This window comes from Canis lupus, chromosome 25 (assembly GCF_011100685.1).
Source record: "Canis lupus familiaris isolate Mischka breed German Shepherd chromosome 25, alternate assembly UU_Cfam_GSD_1.0, whole genome shotgun sequence".
Classification (NCBI taxonomy): domain Eukaryota; kingdom Metazoa; phylum Chordata; class Mammalia; order Carnivora; family Canidae; genus Canis; species Canis lupus.
This window is the reverse complement of record NC_049246.1, coordinates 26,484,266-26,498,520: the sequence shown is the minus strand read 5'-3', so window position 1 is coordinate 26,498,520 and position 14,255 is coordinate 26,484,266. Positions and strand designations below refer to the sequence as shown.

At 51.8% G+C, this 14,255-nt stretch overlaps 1 protein-coding gene across 3 annotated transcripts in view; it reads left to right on the top strand.

The window, feature by feature from the left end:
• BLK (BLK proto-oncogene, Src family tyrosine kinase) overlaps positions 1-9,808 on the top strand; it is a 75,049-nt gene extending 65,241 nt beyond the window's left edge. For 2 of the 3 annotated variants that reach the window (XM_038573650.1, XM_038573649.1), the window contains exons 9-13: positions 566-745; positions 1,860-1,936; positions 3,950-4,100; positions 5,344-5,475; positions 6,133-7,424. In XM_038573650.1, the coding sequence (XP_038429578.1) occupies positions 566-745; positions 1,860-1,936; positions 3,950-4,100; positions 5,344-5,475; positions 6,133-6,338 (746 nt within the window). In that variant the 3' untranslated portion in view covers positions 6,339-7,424. Of the gene's footprint in view, positions 1-565; positions 746-1,859; positions 1,937-3,949; positions 4,101-5,343; positions 5,476-6,132; positions 7,425-7,783 lie in introns of those variants that run through there. The other variant, XM_038573651.1, reaches the window with a different exon arrangement.
• The last annotated feature ends 4,447 nt before the right edge of the window (positions 9,809-14,255 follow it).

Sequence of the window (14,255 nt, the reverse complement as noted above, 5' to 3'; positions counted from 1 at the left end):
TTACCTTTCAGGGTGGATGGGGACTTGATGGAGGGAGGGGAGAAGGTGGAGTACAGGTACCATGAGGAGCAGGAAAGGAACAACACAGGGCATAGTGAGGAAGGAAGGGAGTCTATGAGCCCCCTCTGCCTCCTAGACAATCTTGCCATGAGCTGAGATTCTAATTTCCATACTGAAGCTATCGACCATGGGGTAGAGGAGACTCATGTAGGGAAAGGAGGCAGGCTATATGGGGGACAGAGGGGACACGACAGGGACATGGTGTGGGAGTCAGGAGGTAAAACAGCCCCCACTCCAGGCAGGTAGGTTCCTCAACTTCCCGAGACTCCAGTCAGGCACAGGAGACTGAGACAGGCTGGCCTCCTGCAAGAGAAGGCTCATCTCTTACCCCAGGAGCCGTACATTCTAGCCCGGGCCCCTCCCTAGGAGGGCAGCTCTGGCCTCAGTGCTTATAGAATAAGGATGGCTGCTGGAAGCTTATAGATGTTTTAGTTAAGGGATCAACTCCCATAGTGTCTGGGTCTTCTGAAGGGTTTCTTTATTCTGTCCCCGGCCCCGGGCTCAGGTTATTACAAGAACAACGTGAAAGTGGCCATCAAGACGTTAAAGGAGGGAACCATGTCTCCGGAGGCTTTTCTGGGTGAGGCCAACCTGATGAAAACTCTCCAGCATGAGCGGCTCGTTCGTCTCTACGCTGTGGTCACCAAGGAGCCCATCTACATCGTGACGGAGTACATGGCCAGAGGTGGTGCCCTACGTGGGCTTCAGGGGGGGGCAGGATCTGCCACAGTGGGTCTGCTGGTCAGGGTGCATCTGTGGAAGTCCTTGGGCCATGGGTTGGATCAGTTGGCCAACGTCCTACAGATCTACAGTATTCCTTATGCCTGCGGGGGGAGGCAGGGCAGGAGGGAAGGACAGAAACAAGATGGGTCAATGGTTCTTACAGAGCTGTGTCCCCCGTTCAGGAGGCACGTCCTCTGGGCCCAGCCACTGTTTGATGCCCACTAGGGAGGACAGAGCATTGCAAAGAGTGGTCGACTAGGCGACCGGAGATGGGTTCTGGTTCCACTTCTGCTACTTACTAGCCGTGGACCTTTGACAACTGTAACTGGTGAGAAGAGAGGTCAGGCCAGCTGGCTGTGGGGGTCCACAGTGGGGCCAAGGTCTCATGAGGCAGTGGATCAGGGGTCTGGCCTCAGCCTGTGACCTCCTCCCCACCACCTCCCGTGACCCGTATTGCCCACTGCTTCCTGTAGGATCCTAACATGACATGTTAACCTAGGTCCCTAGAAATGGTCCTGAAGGGGACCCCACACTGAGCTGGGAGCATAAGGGCTCCCCTGTTCTCCTCAGCCCCACTTCGGGTGACTGTCTCTCCTAGCTCTTAGATGCCATGGCGGAGTTGCATTTGTCCCCTGCACCACACCCCGGGAGACAGGTCTCTCCATTCTGGCATTTTCTTGTACCCTTGGTCCTCGGAGGCAGAATCAGCCAACAAAGGGTGAAGGGGGCAAGAAGATACTTTGGAATGTCGTGCCAGGAATAGGCATGAAACTTATCGTCAGAAGAGCAGGTTCTGCTCCTGGCTCCGGGCTGGGGGGCTCTGAACCTGGATGAAACCTAACTTCCTCGGAGCAGCTGGGAGGGCAGTAGCTGCCTCCTGGGGTGCTCTGGGGACGGAGACTAGAATTTCTGTAAAGCAGAAAGCACTCTGCAGCTGTGGGTGGTTTTATTCTCTACGTACAAGAGATCTGACAGGGCGCCTCACACTTCCTCATGCCAGCCCACACGCGGAAGAGGCTGGCACCAGCAGGCTGGGATCATTTTGCAGAGAGCAGATGCAACATCTCTTTCCTTAGGATGCTTACTGGATTTCCTGAAGACGGTTGAAGGCAGCAGACTGTCCCTCCCAAGACTGATCGACATGTCAGCCCAGGTTTGTGAGCTACCGAGTGCAGGGGAACCTGAGGGTAATGATGCCCAAATGGATCCAGGACCCCAGGCCCTCTCCTCTGTGCCCTGTGGCTTCACAAAATTGGCTGTTTAGAGGTTGCATCCATGAAATTTAGATTGAGCTGGGAAGGACAGAAAACCCCAAATAATGTGCAAACATCCAGAGGTGAGCATTCTGGGGCACGTAGGTGGGTCTGCCCCTCAAAGATGCAGGGACCCACATTTCTTCCACCTGCTGGGTACTTAGCATGTCATCTTAGATGACAAGACGGCTGCTCATGCTGCTCACGCTTTACCATCTTGTCCTCTTCTCAGCCAGCAAGGGGGAGGAAAGTCCACCTTCTTCCCTTCAGAGACATGTCCCCGAAATCACCTACTATACTTGTTTAATATCCCCCCCACCCCAGCCATGTCACCTGGCCACAGCTGGGCTGCAAGGGATGTTGGGAAATGTAGTCTTTATTCTGGGCAGCCCGGATGGGATGAGGGTGAGTCCTATAACTAAGGAGGAGAGGGAGAATGGATGGTGTGGGAACCCAGAGTTCACATGAATCCCATGTAACCACGTAGGCAGGTGTTTTGTTGTGACCTTCTTTCTTCCTGGATTGTGCCCAAATGCCTTCCCTAGTAGATGAAGGACAGTCCAAGCTTCACGAGGAGAAGAGAGAGGAGGGATCTTTCCTCCCCAGGGATTTTAGCTGAGCGCTCTAACTGGCAGGAAAACACATCTGGTGGCCCTGGGTGTGTGTGTCTGTTAAAACTGGAACTCTCAGCAGAAAAGCTCTGGTCTGTGGTCGGCCGGTGAGACACAGAAACATACACACATCCGCCTACAGAGAGGAAACCTCCCCCTCACCCCATCCCCACCTTGTCTGGTATTATCTGTTATTAGTATCAGTGCCGGAACTGATATCACGACGCCCTTTTTTCCACTGAGGTAAGCGCAGATGAGTTTGAGTAGGCTGGTGAGTGGTCTCGGAAAATTAACACTGGCAACCACTTTTAAACCACATAACAGTGATAGGTGTGTCTACCCCTCTTTTCTTTCTTTCTTTGCCTTTTCTCACTCTCCTCTGTCTCTTTCTCAGTTCCTGGGGAAATCTTGGGTCACCCAGGACCAAAGGACATGAAAAGCCACCTGCATTTATACCTAGGTGCGGCCAAGCATTGAAGGGTTAGGAAACCAGAAAATCACAACCTTCCAGGTGAACAGCTTCTAAATCACATTCTAATCATGCTAGCTCTTCACCATGCCCGTGTGTACGCACACTACCTACCCTCTGGGCCTCCTTTACCTGCTTTGCAGGATGAAATGCAAATCTCCCCTACAATCATAACCCATGGCCACATGTCTTGTGGGGTGCCCACCTCAACTCCGTACCCTGGAGACTCCTTTCCTCATGTTCCAGGTCAGGACAGTGACCCCTCAGGGAGTTGAAGCACCTCCGACCCATGGCTCCCTGCTACGGGAACACTGCTTCCAACTTGGCAAGAAGAGAAAATCCTTTCCTGCCCACCTGCCCTGCTTATTTCTCCCTCTGCCCCTTGAGAGACCTTCTTCTTCTCCTGCTTTCACTCTGCTGTCTTCCTGTCCTGCAGACACTTGGAAGGAGACAGAGTGGGTGAGAGGTTCAGGCAGCTCTGGCTCTGACGCCAGCACCTCTGCCTTTCTGGATTTCGGAGGGCTGGGGTTTATGGCCTATTCGGCTGAGGAGCAATTGAAGCCAGTTTTCCCATCCACTCAGGAGCCTGGTCCTTCTCCGGCAGCATCCCCCCACCCCCTATGCACCTGCCAACAAACATGAACACACACCCAAACCCCCAAGTGCCCACTCCAGGTGGTGAGAGGGTGAAGGCTGGCCCTCCCGACAGGAGGCGGGGCAGGTGGGCAGGGTCCTTCCTCTCCTCATGTGGGCCATGCAGGGGTCGCTGGGTGGGCTCCGTCCTTGCTTGGAGGTCCCTCCGCTGTCCTTCACTCTGTGGCCTGTGCCCTCAGATTGCTGAAGGAATGGCGTATATTGAGCAAATGAATTCAATCCACCGCGACCTGAGGGCGGCCAACATCCTGGTGTCTGAGACCCTGTGCTGCAAGATTGCTGACTTCGGCTTGGCCCGCATCATCGACAGTGAATACACTGCCCAAGAGGGTAAGCGGAGCCCCCATCTACATGGGAGACCTTGGGCCTTACCTTCCCCAGCAACTCCCCGAACCCCCTTGGACTTCTTGCCACTCCAGAACAAATCCCTGTGTAAAGAGATCTGAGAGCTTTGTGGTTTTCTCAATTCTGGCCTTACTCTCAGGTAGATCGGCATTTCCCTAAAGATACTCTGTAGAACACTAGTGCCTGATGAGGAACAGCTTTGTGATGAAGTACATTTGGAGATGCTGCAGAGTCCGTTCAGGCACCCTTTGGAGATTCCCGATGCACACCAACATATAAAAGGCACTGAGAAGGCCTGCAGCCAAAACAAAAACAAAAAACAGTGTATAATTGCTTCACTGGTCTCTCCCAAACTAATTTGAGCCCAAGTTACTTTTTCCACGTAGCTTCTATTACTGTCCCACAGAATTAGAGCTTCACAGAACACACTCTGGAAAACACTTCTCTGAAGCATGAACAGCAAGGGCTTATACTCAAGATAGGGTTTCCACACAGCACTCTGCTTTCCTTTGCTATTATAACTGAGGTAAAAATCCTTTTCACAAAAGGATTTGAAATGGTCAAATACATCTATCAAGTACCCTAGCAAGCAATATTAGCTGAGCATATGAATCAGTTGGTACCGGAGAAGGATTAATAGGGCTTGTTCCCTGAGGATGTTTCAGGCTGGCTGGTGAGACCAGGAAAGTAGGGCAAGGGAAGAGGTAAACCAGGGCTGAGCTATGTGCAGTAGCTTGAAAGCTGGCCAGGGCTACAGCCATCCACGGGCCGTCATGGGACAGCAGGCTTGGAATGCCCTCCTCACTGTGACCCATGTACATAGGTCGTATGTCATCATTTCCATTTTGTAGGTAGGGATTAACTGAGGCAGAGACAAGTTAAGGTGATTTGCTCAAGCCATGGATTCCTGTTATTAAGCATGTGATGTGGAAAATGACTCTTCTGTCTCAGGTAGTGACACATGTGGGTTGTCCTATGAAGTCCCACTGAGCAAAGATCCAAACAGGGTGATGGTGGTGGTATCTATGTCATGTTGTCCTCTTGTGCTGTGGGCCCCCAGTGCCTGCACATGCCTGGTCATGTGTCCGAGTGGGTCTTAATAGTTCTCTGGAAGTATCTCTGTTGTGTACAGTGATCCAAGCCCTGCAAAAGGGGGTGTGGGATGGGGACAGGTACATAGGGACAGATAGTCATGGCCTCACAAAACTGCTCATGCCTTTTCTCACAGGGGCCAAGTTCCCCATCAAGTGGACTGCCCCAGAGGCCATCCACTTTGGAGTGTTCACCATCAAAGCAGACGTGTGGTCATTTGGAATCCTCCTGATGGAAATCGTCACTTACGGGCGTGTACCATACCCAGGTAGGTGGCTTCGTCCTGCAGTGACTAGAGGGGCTCCCGGCTGTCCAGAAATGGCTGCGATGACAGAGAGCATACCCTTGGTGCCTGAGGCTGCCCACGTCCATGCCAGAATGGAGGCCCCACAGTCGGAACAGAGGCCCATGCATGTCACTCTGGGGGCAACATTGCTTTTGGCAACGGACTATGCCTCCTTCATTCAGCAGAGGTCAGTGAGCCCCCAAACCCGGAATTAAGTGCAGGCCAGGGTCTGAACTCAAGTTCACTCTAAATTGGTTTGTTCTCAGTTGAGAACAGGTTGTCTCTCCCTCGGCCTTCTGCCTTGGGTGTACTCCCAAAAGCTCTATCCCGACGGTGAAGTTTCCCAGCCACCCCCACCCCTAATCCATGAAGGGCTTGGGCAGCTTAGGAGCTGAAATCCAGCAGTCTCCCTCAGCTGGCTGGTGCCTGCACCTGCCCAGGGAGCCCGGGGCTCGGGCTGTGCGCCCATCACGGGTAAGCAAGACAGGGTCCCCCACACGGAGGAACTGCGCGTCCTCCAATGACCGGTGAACGGGGTATGCTTCTCAGTGGCACCAGCCAGGCAGCCAGGTGGCCTGCGAGGGAGGAGTCGGTGGGCCCCTCGCCCCTCAGCCGCGTGGGCGCCCCCTCTCCCTCCAGGAATGAGCAACCCCGAGGTCATCCGCAGCCTGGAGCGTGGCTACCGCATGCCGCGCCCCGACTCGTGCCCGCCCGAGCTGTACCACGGTGTCATCGCCGAGTGCTGGCGGAGCCGGCCGGAGGAGCGGCCCACCTTCGAGTTCCTGCAGTCGGTGCTCGAGGACTTCCACACGGCCACCGAGCAGCAGTACGAGCTGCAGCCCTAGGCCCCGGTGCGGGGACGGGGCTCGGGCGCCCGAGGGGCCTCGGGGATGGCTCGCACCTGCCGCCCCACCTAGCATGACAAGGCATATTCACCTCGCAGCTTTTATTCCAGCCCCGACGGGGTACGCCCATTTCTCAGATGAGGAAAGTAGAGGTAGAGGCGGCCTGACAGGTGGGTCACAACAGCATAAACTCTGGAGATCTGATCGCTGTCCCACCCTTCTCTGGCTGTGTGACCTTGGGCAGGTCACTTAGCCTCTCTGTACCTCAGATGTCTCATTCGTACAATGGGGAAGAACCACAATAGCACCTACCTCGTAAGTTCCTCAAGACGATTATGTTAGTTTTTCCACGATGTTCAGAATAGCGCCTGGCACACGCCTGGCACACTGTTAAGTGTTTGGCATCACGTAAGACTCCCCTGTGCCGGCGCCAAAAGCCAAGATCGAAAAGCCGGCTTCGGGGCTGGAGCCCCGCTGCTCCCACCTGCGCTGTCCGCGCCCGTGCTGCCCCCTCTCTGCTCCCCCAGAAGCAGGATTGTGTCCTCCGAGATGTCCGCTCAGAGAAGCATCCACCGGCCCTGAGCTAGACTGAGCTCCAGCACTTTGGGGACTTTTCCTTAATAAAGTCACGAGATCTGAGCTTCGCCATGTCGTTACTGGTGACAAGCCTGGACATCACTACATAACGTAGGTGGTTTGCATGAGTGGCGCAGCGAGGGACTCGCGGATCCGTGGAAAGTGAGCCTCTAGCCCCAAGGACAACAGGCAGACCCCAAGGTCATTGCCTTTTAGGGGAGGTTGAGCAGGGCCAGCAGGTGGCGCCTTCAGCCCAGAAATCCCTGGGCTCCAGGTCTGAGTCGGGGGACCCTTTGCCCAGCAAAACCCCAGAAGGGACAGTGGGAGCCGTGCTTGCAAGCGCCCTGGGCTCCCAGTCTTGCCACCAGGAGCATCAGCGGTGTATGGATGACGATGGCGTGCTAACACCAAGAACGGCCAAGGCTTTGCGCTGTTCAGGAAGCGCACTATATGTCATGGTTCTTTTGGTTTTATTTATAATAGATTATTAAATAGACTTATTATAATACATTTTATGAGTACTCAGGTGGATGAGAAACAAGCAGAATGTACAGAGAATGTCCCTTTACCCCCTCAATTTCCCCTATTATTAACATCTTGCAATAGTACGGTACATTTGTTACAACCGATGAGCCAAATTAACACCTTGTTATTGACTAAAGCCTGTAGTTTACATTAGGATTCACGTTTTGTGTTATGTCCTATGGGTTTGGACAAAAGTATCATGACATGGCGCCAGCATGACACTATTATACTGGATAGTTTCAATGCCCTAAAAACTCCTTGTGTTTCTGTGCATCCCTCCCTCCCTTTGAACCCTTGGCCATCACCTTGCCATGTGTTGACTCTTCTGATCCTGAAAACCCAAGGAGGTGGGAATAGCATCATACCATGTACGGAGGAAGAAAGCCAAGCACAAAGCGTATTCCCAAGCCACACTGCTCATTGGGATGAGGATGCAGATGCTGGACTGTGGCAGCAGAGGACTAGAGGGGAGCTGCTGGGCTGGGAGAGACCTCACCGGGGGACTGCCTCTGCAGGGGAACAGAGGTGACTCAGCAAAGAAGAATGCACATCTGTCCTTGCGATTTCCAGAGTACATTCCCATAGATCCCTATAGATTCCCATAGATCCCTATAGATTTTCAATCAGCTCTGGGAAGGCATCGCCATTGTTATTATGCCTACACACTTGCACACAAGAAGTAAACAGCAGAGACTCCACACCACTAAGTTCGTCTAGAGGCTCTTAGCTGGCCAGTGCTGGACCCCCCCACACACAGATTTGAACCTATTCTTTGCCCCCAGCCCCTTGCCATAAACTGCTCTGTAGGGGAGCATGACGCTCTCAGGAGCAGGGCATGTTTGTGCAGGTAGGCCAGGCAGGCTCACTGGGCAAGTCTCAGTGTGTGTGTGTGGAGAGGGCAATGTGGTCAGATGGGGGCCTGGACAGATCTCCTCTAGGCGGTCCAGGATTTGGGAGGTAGAGGGAACCCTGTCCTTGGGGCAGTGGGGGTCTCCAGAGAATTGCCTCTGACCTCTCTCGGGAAGGAAGGGTTCTTTGGGGGAGTTGGCTGCTGAATCTTTCAGAAAAAAATTTGCAGCTCAGCCTCCCATACTCTGGAGGAGGCTTGGTGCCCGCACCCCATCTCCCCAGAATCTCTGGGAATTGAGACCATCAGGCTCAAACCCTGGGACGAGGGGTATGGCTGGAGGGAATAAAGCTGGAGTTCAGGGCACCACAGAGTGGACTGCCGCTGTGGAGGGTGGGGGAGCACACCAGGCAGATCTGAGCCCGTAGGGTTCACATGAGCAGGGCCCTGAGAGGACCTAAGGGTACCTTTGGAGGTAGGACTGGGAGGAGCTCATATCAGCAGGATAGGAAATGAGTCCCTCCTTCCCCCTTAGCAGCCTGGGCACCACCTCCCTGCCCCTCAAGGCCCCTCTAAAGTGGTTTCCCACGACTTGGGCCCCAGCTGTCCAGAGCTGCAAGGCCTAGGGCTGGCTGGCCACCTCCTTGAACCCCACCACCTTCCCATAAAGATGGAAGGGTCTCCCAGTGCTTTGTCACTGCACTATTTATAAAAATCACTTCCGCTCCTTGTTTTGAAAGACAAGTTTCTTGGGGCACCTGAGTGGCTCAGTCGGTTAGGCATCCCACTCTTGGTTTCAGCTCAGGTCGTGTTCTCATGGGTCATGGGATCAAGCCCTACATTGGGCTCCATGCTTAATGGGGAATCTGCTTGAGATACTCTCCCTCTTCCCCCCTCCTGAGCTCTCCTCCTCTAAAAATAAATAAATCTTTGGAAAAATTAATAAGTAAGAGACAGGTTTCTAGTCTTTCTCTGAGATTCTGATCCAGAAGGTCTAAAGTAGGATCTGGAAATCTCATCTTTCCTAAGAACTCTAAGTGATTCGATTAGCTCCCAACCCTGACTTTGGTTCAAATCACCGGGAGATGGAAGGCAGGCACATCTAAAAATACCACTGTCAGGATTCCAGGCGGGGCTAACCATGGGCACATTTTAGATGCCTCCAGCTGGTACTAAAGTTCAGACAGGATTGGAAACTACTGGGTAGACCGTGTGGGGTTTGGAAGTACCCTTCCAAGAGGGCAGGCTGCAAGGCACCTGGCGTTCCGGTCTTGATGCTCGGGTCCTGGAATTGCAGGACTCGCTCGTGTCTGTGGCTTTTCCCAGTTCTGCATGCAAGCTCTAACCTGCAGAAACTAGGAAAGAAGCCCATAAGCCTGGCACATTGTCAGGCACACAGACGGTTCCTTGGAGGGGAGGCTGGAGGGGAACCTTGAAGGATTAGGGAGACTTCTCCCCACCAGGGGGCGGACTTGCCTCAGCGGTGCCCAGAACTGAGCCTCAGTGTCCCAGAGGGTGGGTTTCCCTTAGGCATCTAAGTGAGTTTGTAAAGGGCAAGAAGCCTTTCAATTCCCCGTCAGAAAGTGAAGTGTGGGGACGCGTGGGTGGCTCAGTGGTTGAGCATCTGCCTTTGGCTCAGGTCATGATCTTGTGGTTGTGGAATCGAGTCCCGCATGGGGCTCCCCGCAGGGAGCCTGCTTCTCCCTCTGCCTGTGTCTCTGCCTCTCTCTGTGTGTGTCTCTCATGAATAAGTAAGTAAAACCTTAGCAAAGAAAAAAGAAAGTGAACTGTGAGAGGATGTGGAGATACAGGATGACAGAGACATAGAGACAGAGAGAGACAAGACAGAGAGAAACAGAGACCCAGAGAGAACACGAATGGGCAAAGGCTGCATGTCCTGCTCTGGGAATTGGTCTTCTACGTGGGAGGGCAGCTTACTCAGGGCGGCAGAGGCCTTAGTCTCCCATCAGGATCTGCATGTGGGGGGAGGTCGCAAGGGGGCCCCAGGCCTGAGACATTTGCTGGCTGCCCTTCACCCAGAGCTCTGGGGAGGAGCATGCTTCCCTGCCTGGGATGGAGACGGAGCCTTCCCTTCTGTGTCCCTCCACCGACTCAGGGCACATGCAGCACTGTTGGAAAATGAAGAATAGCAAGCTCTGCCCGGTTAGATAGACCCGGGTCCAAATCCAAGCACTTTCCTTTCCCAGGATGGGTGACCTTGGACATTTTGCTGGATTTCTCTGGGCCTCAGTTTCTTCATCTATAAAATGGACATAATAGAAACACCTAAAATGGGGGCAGCTGGGTGGTTCAGGTGGTTGAGCATCCAACTCTTGGTTTTGGCTCAGGTCTTAATGCCTGTGGGCAGGCAGGTGGTGAGGGGTGGGATAGAGCTCCATGTTGAGCTCTGGGAGCTTAACTCAGAATATGCTTGAGATTCTCTCCCTCTTCCCCTCCCCCAGCTTGCACTCTAAATAAATAAACAAACAAATAAATATCCTTTATATAAAAATCACCTAAAATATAGGCTTGTTTCAGGGTTTAGACAAAATAGTTTATGTGAGGCATGTATTACAGTGCCTGTCTTCTGGTAAATGCTCAGAAATGTTAGCTCTTGGGGCACCTGGGTGGCTCAGTGGTTGACCATCTGCCTTTGGCTCAGGTCATGATCCAGGGATCCTGGCCTTGAGTCCCACATCGGGCTCCTCACAGGGAGCCTGCTTCTCCCTCTGCCTGTGTCTCTGCCTCTCTCTCTGTGTCTCTTATGAATAAGGAGATAAAATCTTAAAAATACAAAAAAGAAAAAATAAATGTTAGCTCTTATTACTGTTAGCATAGCCCCCAAAGAGAGGCCTTCAAGGATGCTGACTCACAACCTCCCACACCTTACCTGGGTTCCCCCATCCCCTGTGATCTGTCTCCAGGCTGGGCTTCTAGTACCACTGGTGTTTTGACCTCTTTGTTGCTGTGATTTTTCTTTCTCTACTTTCATGCCCCTTCCTGCTCTCGATGCAGACCTGCAAAAAAAAGCAGGTGGGTTTTGAAGTCAAGGACCTCGATTTAACCTGGACTTTCCAGCTGGCCAAACTTGAGTAAATAGCTTGACTTCTCTGAGCCTCAGCTTCCTTTTCTATGAACAGTGGAGAACAATGACTCCCTAGCAGAGCTGTTTTAAGGACTTAAAGAGTATTTTAAAAATAGAATGGTAGGGACGCCTGGGTGGCTCAGCGGTTAAGCATCTGCCTTCAGCTCAGGGTGTGATCCTGGAGTTCCGGGATCAAGTCCCATATTGGGCCCCCTGCATGGAGCCTGCTTCTTCTTTTGCCTGTCTCTCTGCCTCTCTCTCTCTCTCATAAATAAATAATTTAAAAAAAGTAGAATGGTATACCAAGCTGCCCTAACATGTATCACAGACTGGGGGGACTTCAAAGACAGAGATGTATTTTCTCATAGCTATGGAGACAGAAACTCCAAAATCAAGGCGTCGGCAGTATGGTTTCTCCTGAGGCCTCTCACGTCAGCTTATAGATGGCCACCTTCTCCCTGTGTCCTCACATGGCCTCCCCTGTGTGTGTCTGTGACTTAATCTCCCCTTCTTCTGAGGACAACACTCAAATTAGGGTCGACCCTAATGACTTTTAATTCCATTACTTCTTTAAAGGGCCCATCTCTAAATACCATCACATCCTAAATTACTGGGGGTTCAGGCTTCAACATAGGAATTTGGGGGGAACACAATTCAACCCATAACAATAGTAACACATAAAGATAATTATTTCTTCTTCCAAATCTTCTGCTATCTCTACCTGGCAGTAGGGACATGGAAGGTGCCAGTGTATTCTTGTGACTGATGAGTTTCAGAAACTAGAATATTTGGTGTGGATAAAACTCTCATCTACAAATAAGTAAGATCCACAGCTAAGCTGGAATACTAGTGGACCAGCTTCTTCTTCTTCTTCTTCTTCTTCTTCTTCTTCTTCTTCTTCTTCTTCTTCTTCTTTTTAAGGTTTTATTTTTAAGTAATCTCTCCACCTGACATGGTGCTCAAACTCACAACCCCAAGATCAAGAGTCTCTCCCTCCTTGACTGAGCCTGCCAGGAGCCCCACCAGAGGACTAGCTTTCAGCAAACTCATCTGTGAAAGTCCAGGTTTAGACAAAAGATAAAGCTGTCTTTAATGATTTATTTTATAAAATAAAGTAATAAATCATAACTAGAGGAATATTTTATATTCCTTAGGTATTTTAAAAGAAGTATTTGAGTGTCCTCAGGTCTCATGTTGTTATTGGTTTTGGTTTTGGTTTTAACTGTGGTAAAATACACGTGGTAGCATAAAATGTGCCTACCACCCTAGCACTGTTTTAATGTAGTGTTCGGCGGTGTCCTGTACATTCACACTGTTGTACAGCCATCAGCACCATCCACCTCCAGAACTTGTTCATCTTCCCAAACTGAACCTGTCCCCAGTAAACACTAACTCCCCTCCCCGCTGATCCCATCCCCTAGCAGCCCCCATTCTACTTCCTGTCTCTATGGAGTTGACTACTCTCAGTATCTCATGTAAGTAGAATCATACAGCATGCGTCCTTCTGTGTCCACTTACAGCACTTTGCATGATGTCCTCTAGGTTCATCCATAAGGTAGCTTGGGTCAGAATTTCCTCCTTTTTTAAGGCTGAAAAATATTTCACTGTATGTTGTATATTTTGCATTTTGTGTATCCATTTATCTGCTGAGGGACACCTGGGTTGTTTCTGCCTTTTGGCTGTTATGAGCATGGGTATACAAATATCTCTTCAAGATTCAAGCCTGGATCATAGAGTAGTTCTATTTTTAATTCTTTTTTGAGAGAGAGAACACATGTACACAAGCCTGTGGGGGACGAGGGGTGGGCAGAGAAAGAGACTTACGCGGACTCTCTGCTGAGAATAGAGCCCCATGTGGGGCTCTACCCCAGAACCCTGAGATCCTGACCTGAGCTGAAATCAAGAGTTGGATGCTTACCTGACTGAGCCACCCAGGCATTCCCTATTTTTTTCTAAAGATTTATTTATTTATTATTTGAGGGAGAGAGAGAGAGAGAGAAGAAAAAGAAGCAGAGGGAGAGGGAGAAGGAGAGAAAGTCTCAAGCAGACTCCATGTTGAGTGCGGAGCCCGACATGGGGCTTGATCCCATGACCCTGAGGTCAGGACCTGAGCTGAAGCCAAAGTCAGGTGCTCGACCGACTGCCACCCAGGTGCCCCAACACTCCTTATTTTTAATTTTTTGAGGAACTGCCATACTGTTTTCCACAGCAGCTGCTCTGTTGTGCGTTCCCAGCAGCAGCACACAAGGGTTTCAATTCCTCCACATGGATATCTTCTGCTGGTTTCGCCCTAGCCCTCCCACTGGGTGTGAGGTCGACAGTGTCATTTAATAGCAATAAACCCAAATTCCTTCAAATCTGGGCCCCACGGAACCTCAGCCCTCTCTGACATACCTTCAGGTGACTGGTTTCTAGGGGAGGTTTTTTTTCCACTGTGTGTGCTCATGATACACGGCTTCAGGCCGATGCATCTGCTGTCTCCATGGGGCTCTGGGGCTGAGGGGCCTCCATGGGCCTGGCTGACAGGTCCCAGCTGGGTGGAGGTCCCCGGGTGGGGAACAGGACTCTATTCTGAGGAAAGAGCCTTTGGCTTCCCACTGTCTGCCCCCTGGGTGAGACAGTCCCATCACCACCTCAGGATGATACAAGCCTGGTACTTGCACGGGGCTCTTACTAGACACCCCCTGGTGGGCACACACTCAGGTGTCCACAAGGATTTGTGTGACATGCGTCGTCTCTGTCATCAAGTCCAGTATGGAGCACTCAGCCACAGAGGAGGGAGCAGAAGGCAGTGGCCACCATGACCCCAGGCAGATCAGGGAAGATGACAGACACTTGGGCCTCCGACAGGCTTGCAGTGAACCCTGTGGCCATGCTGAGCTCT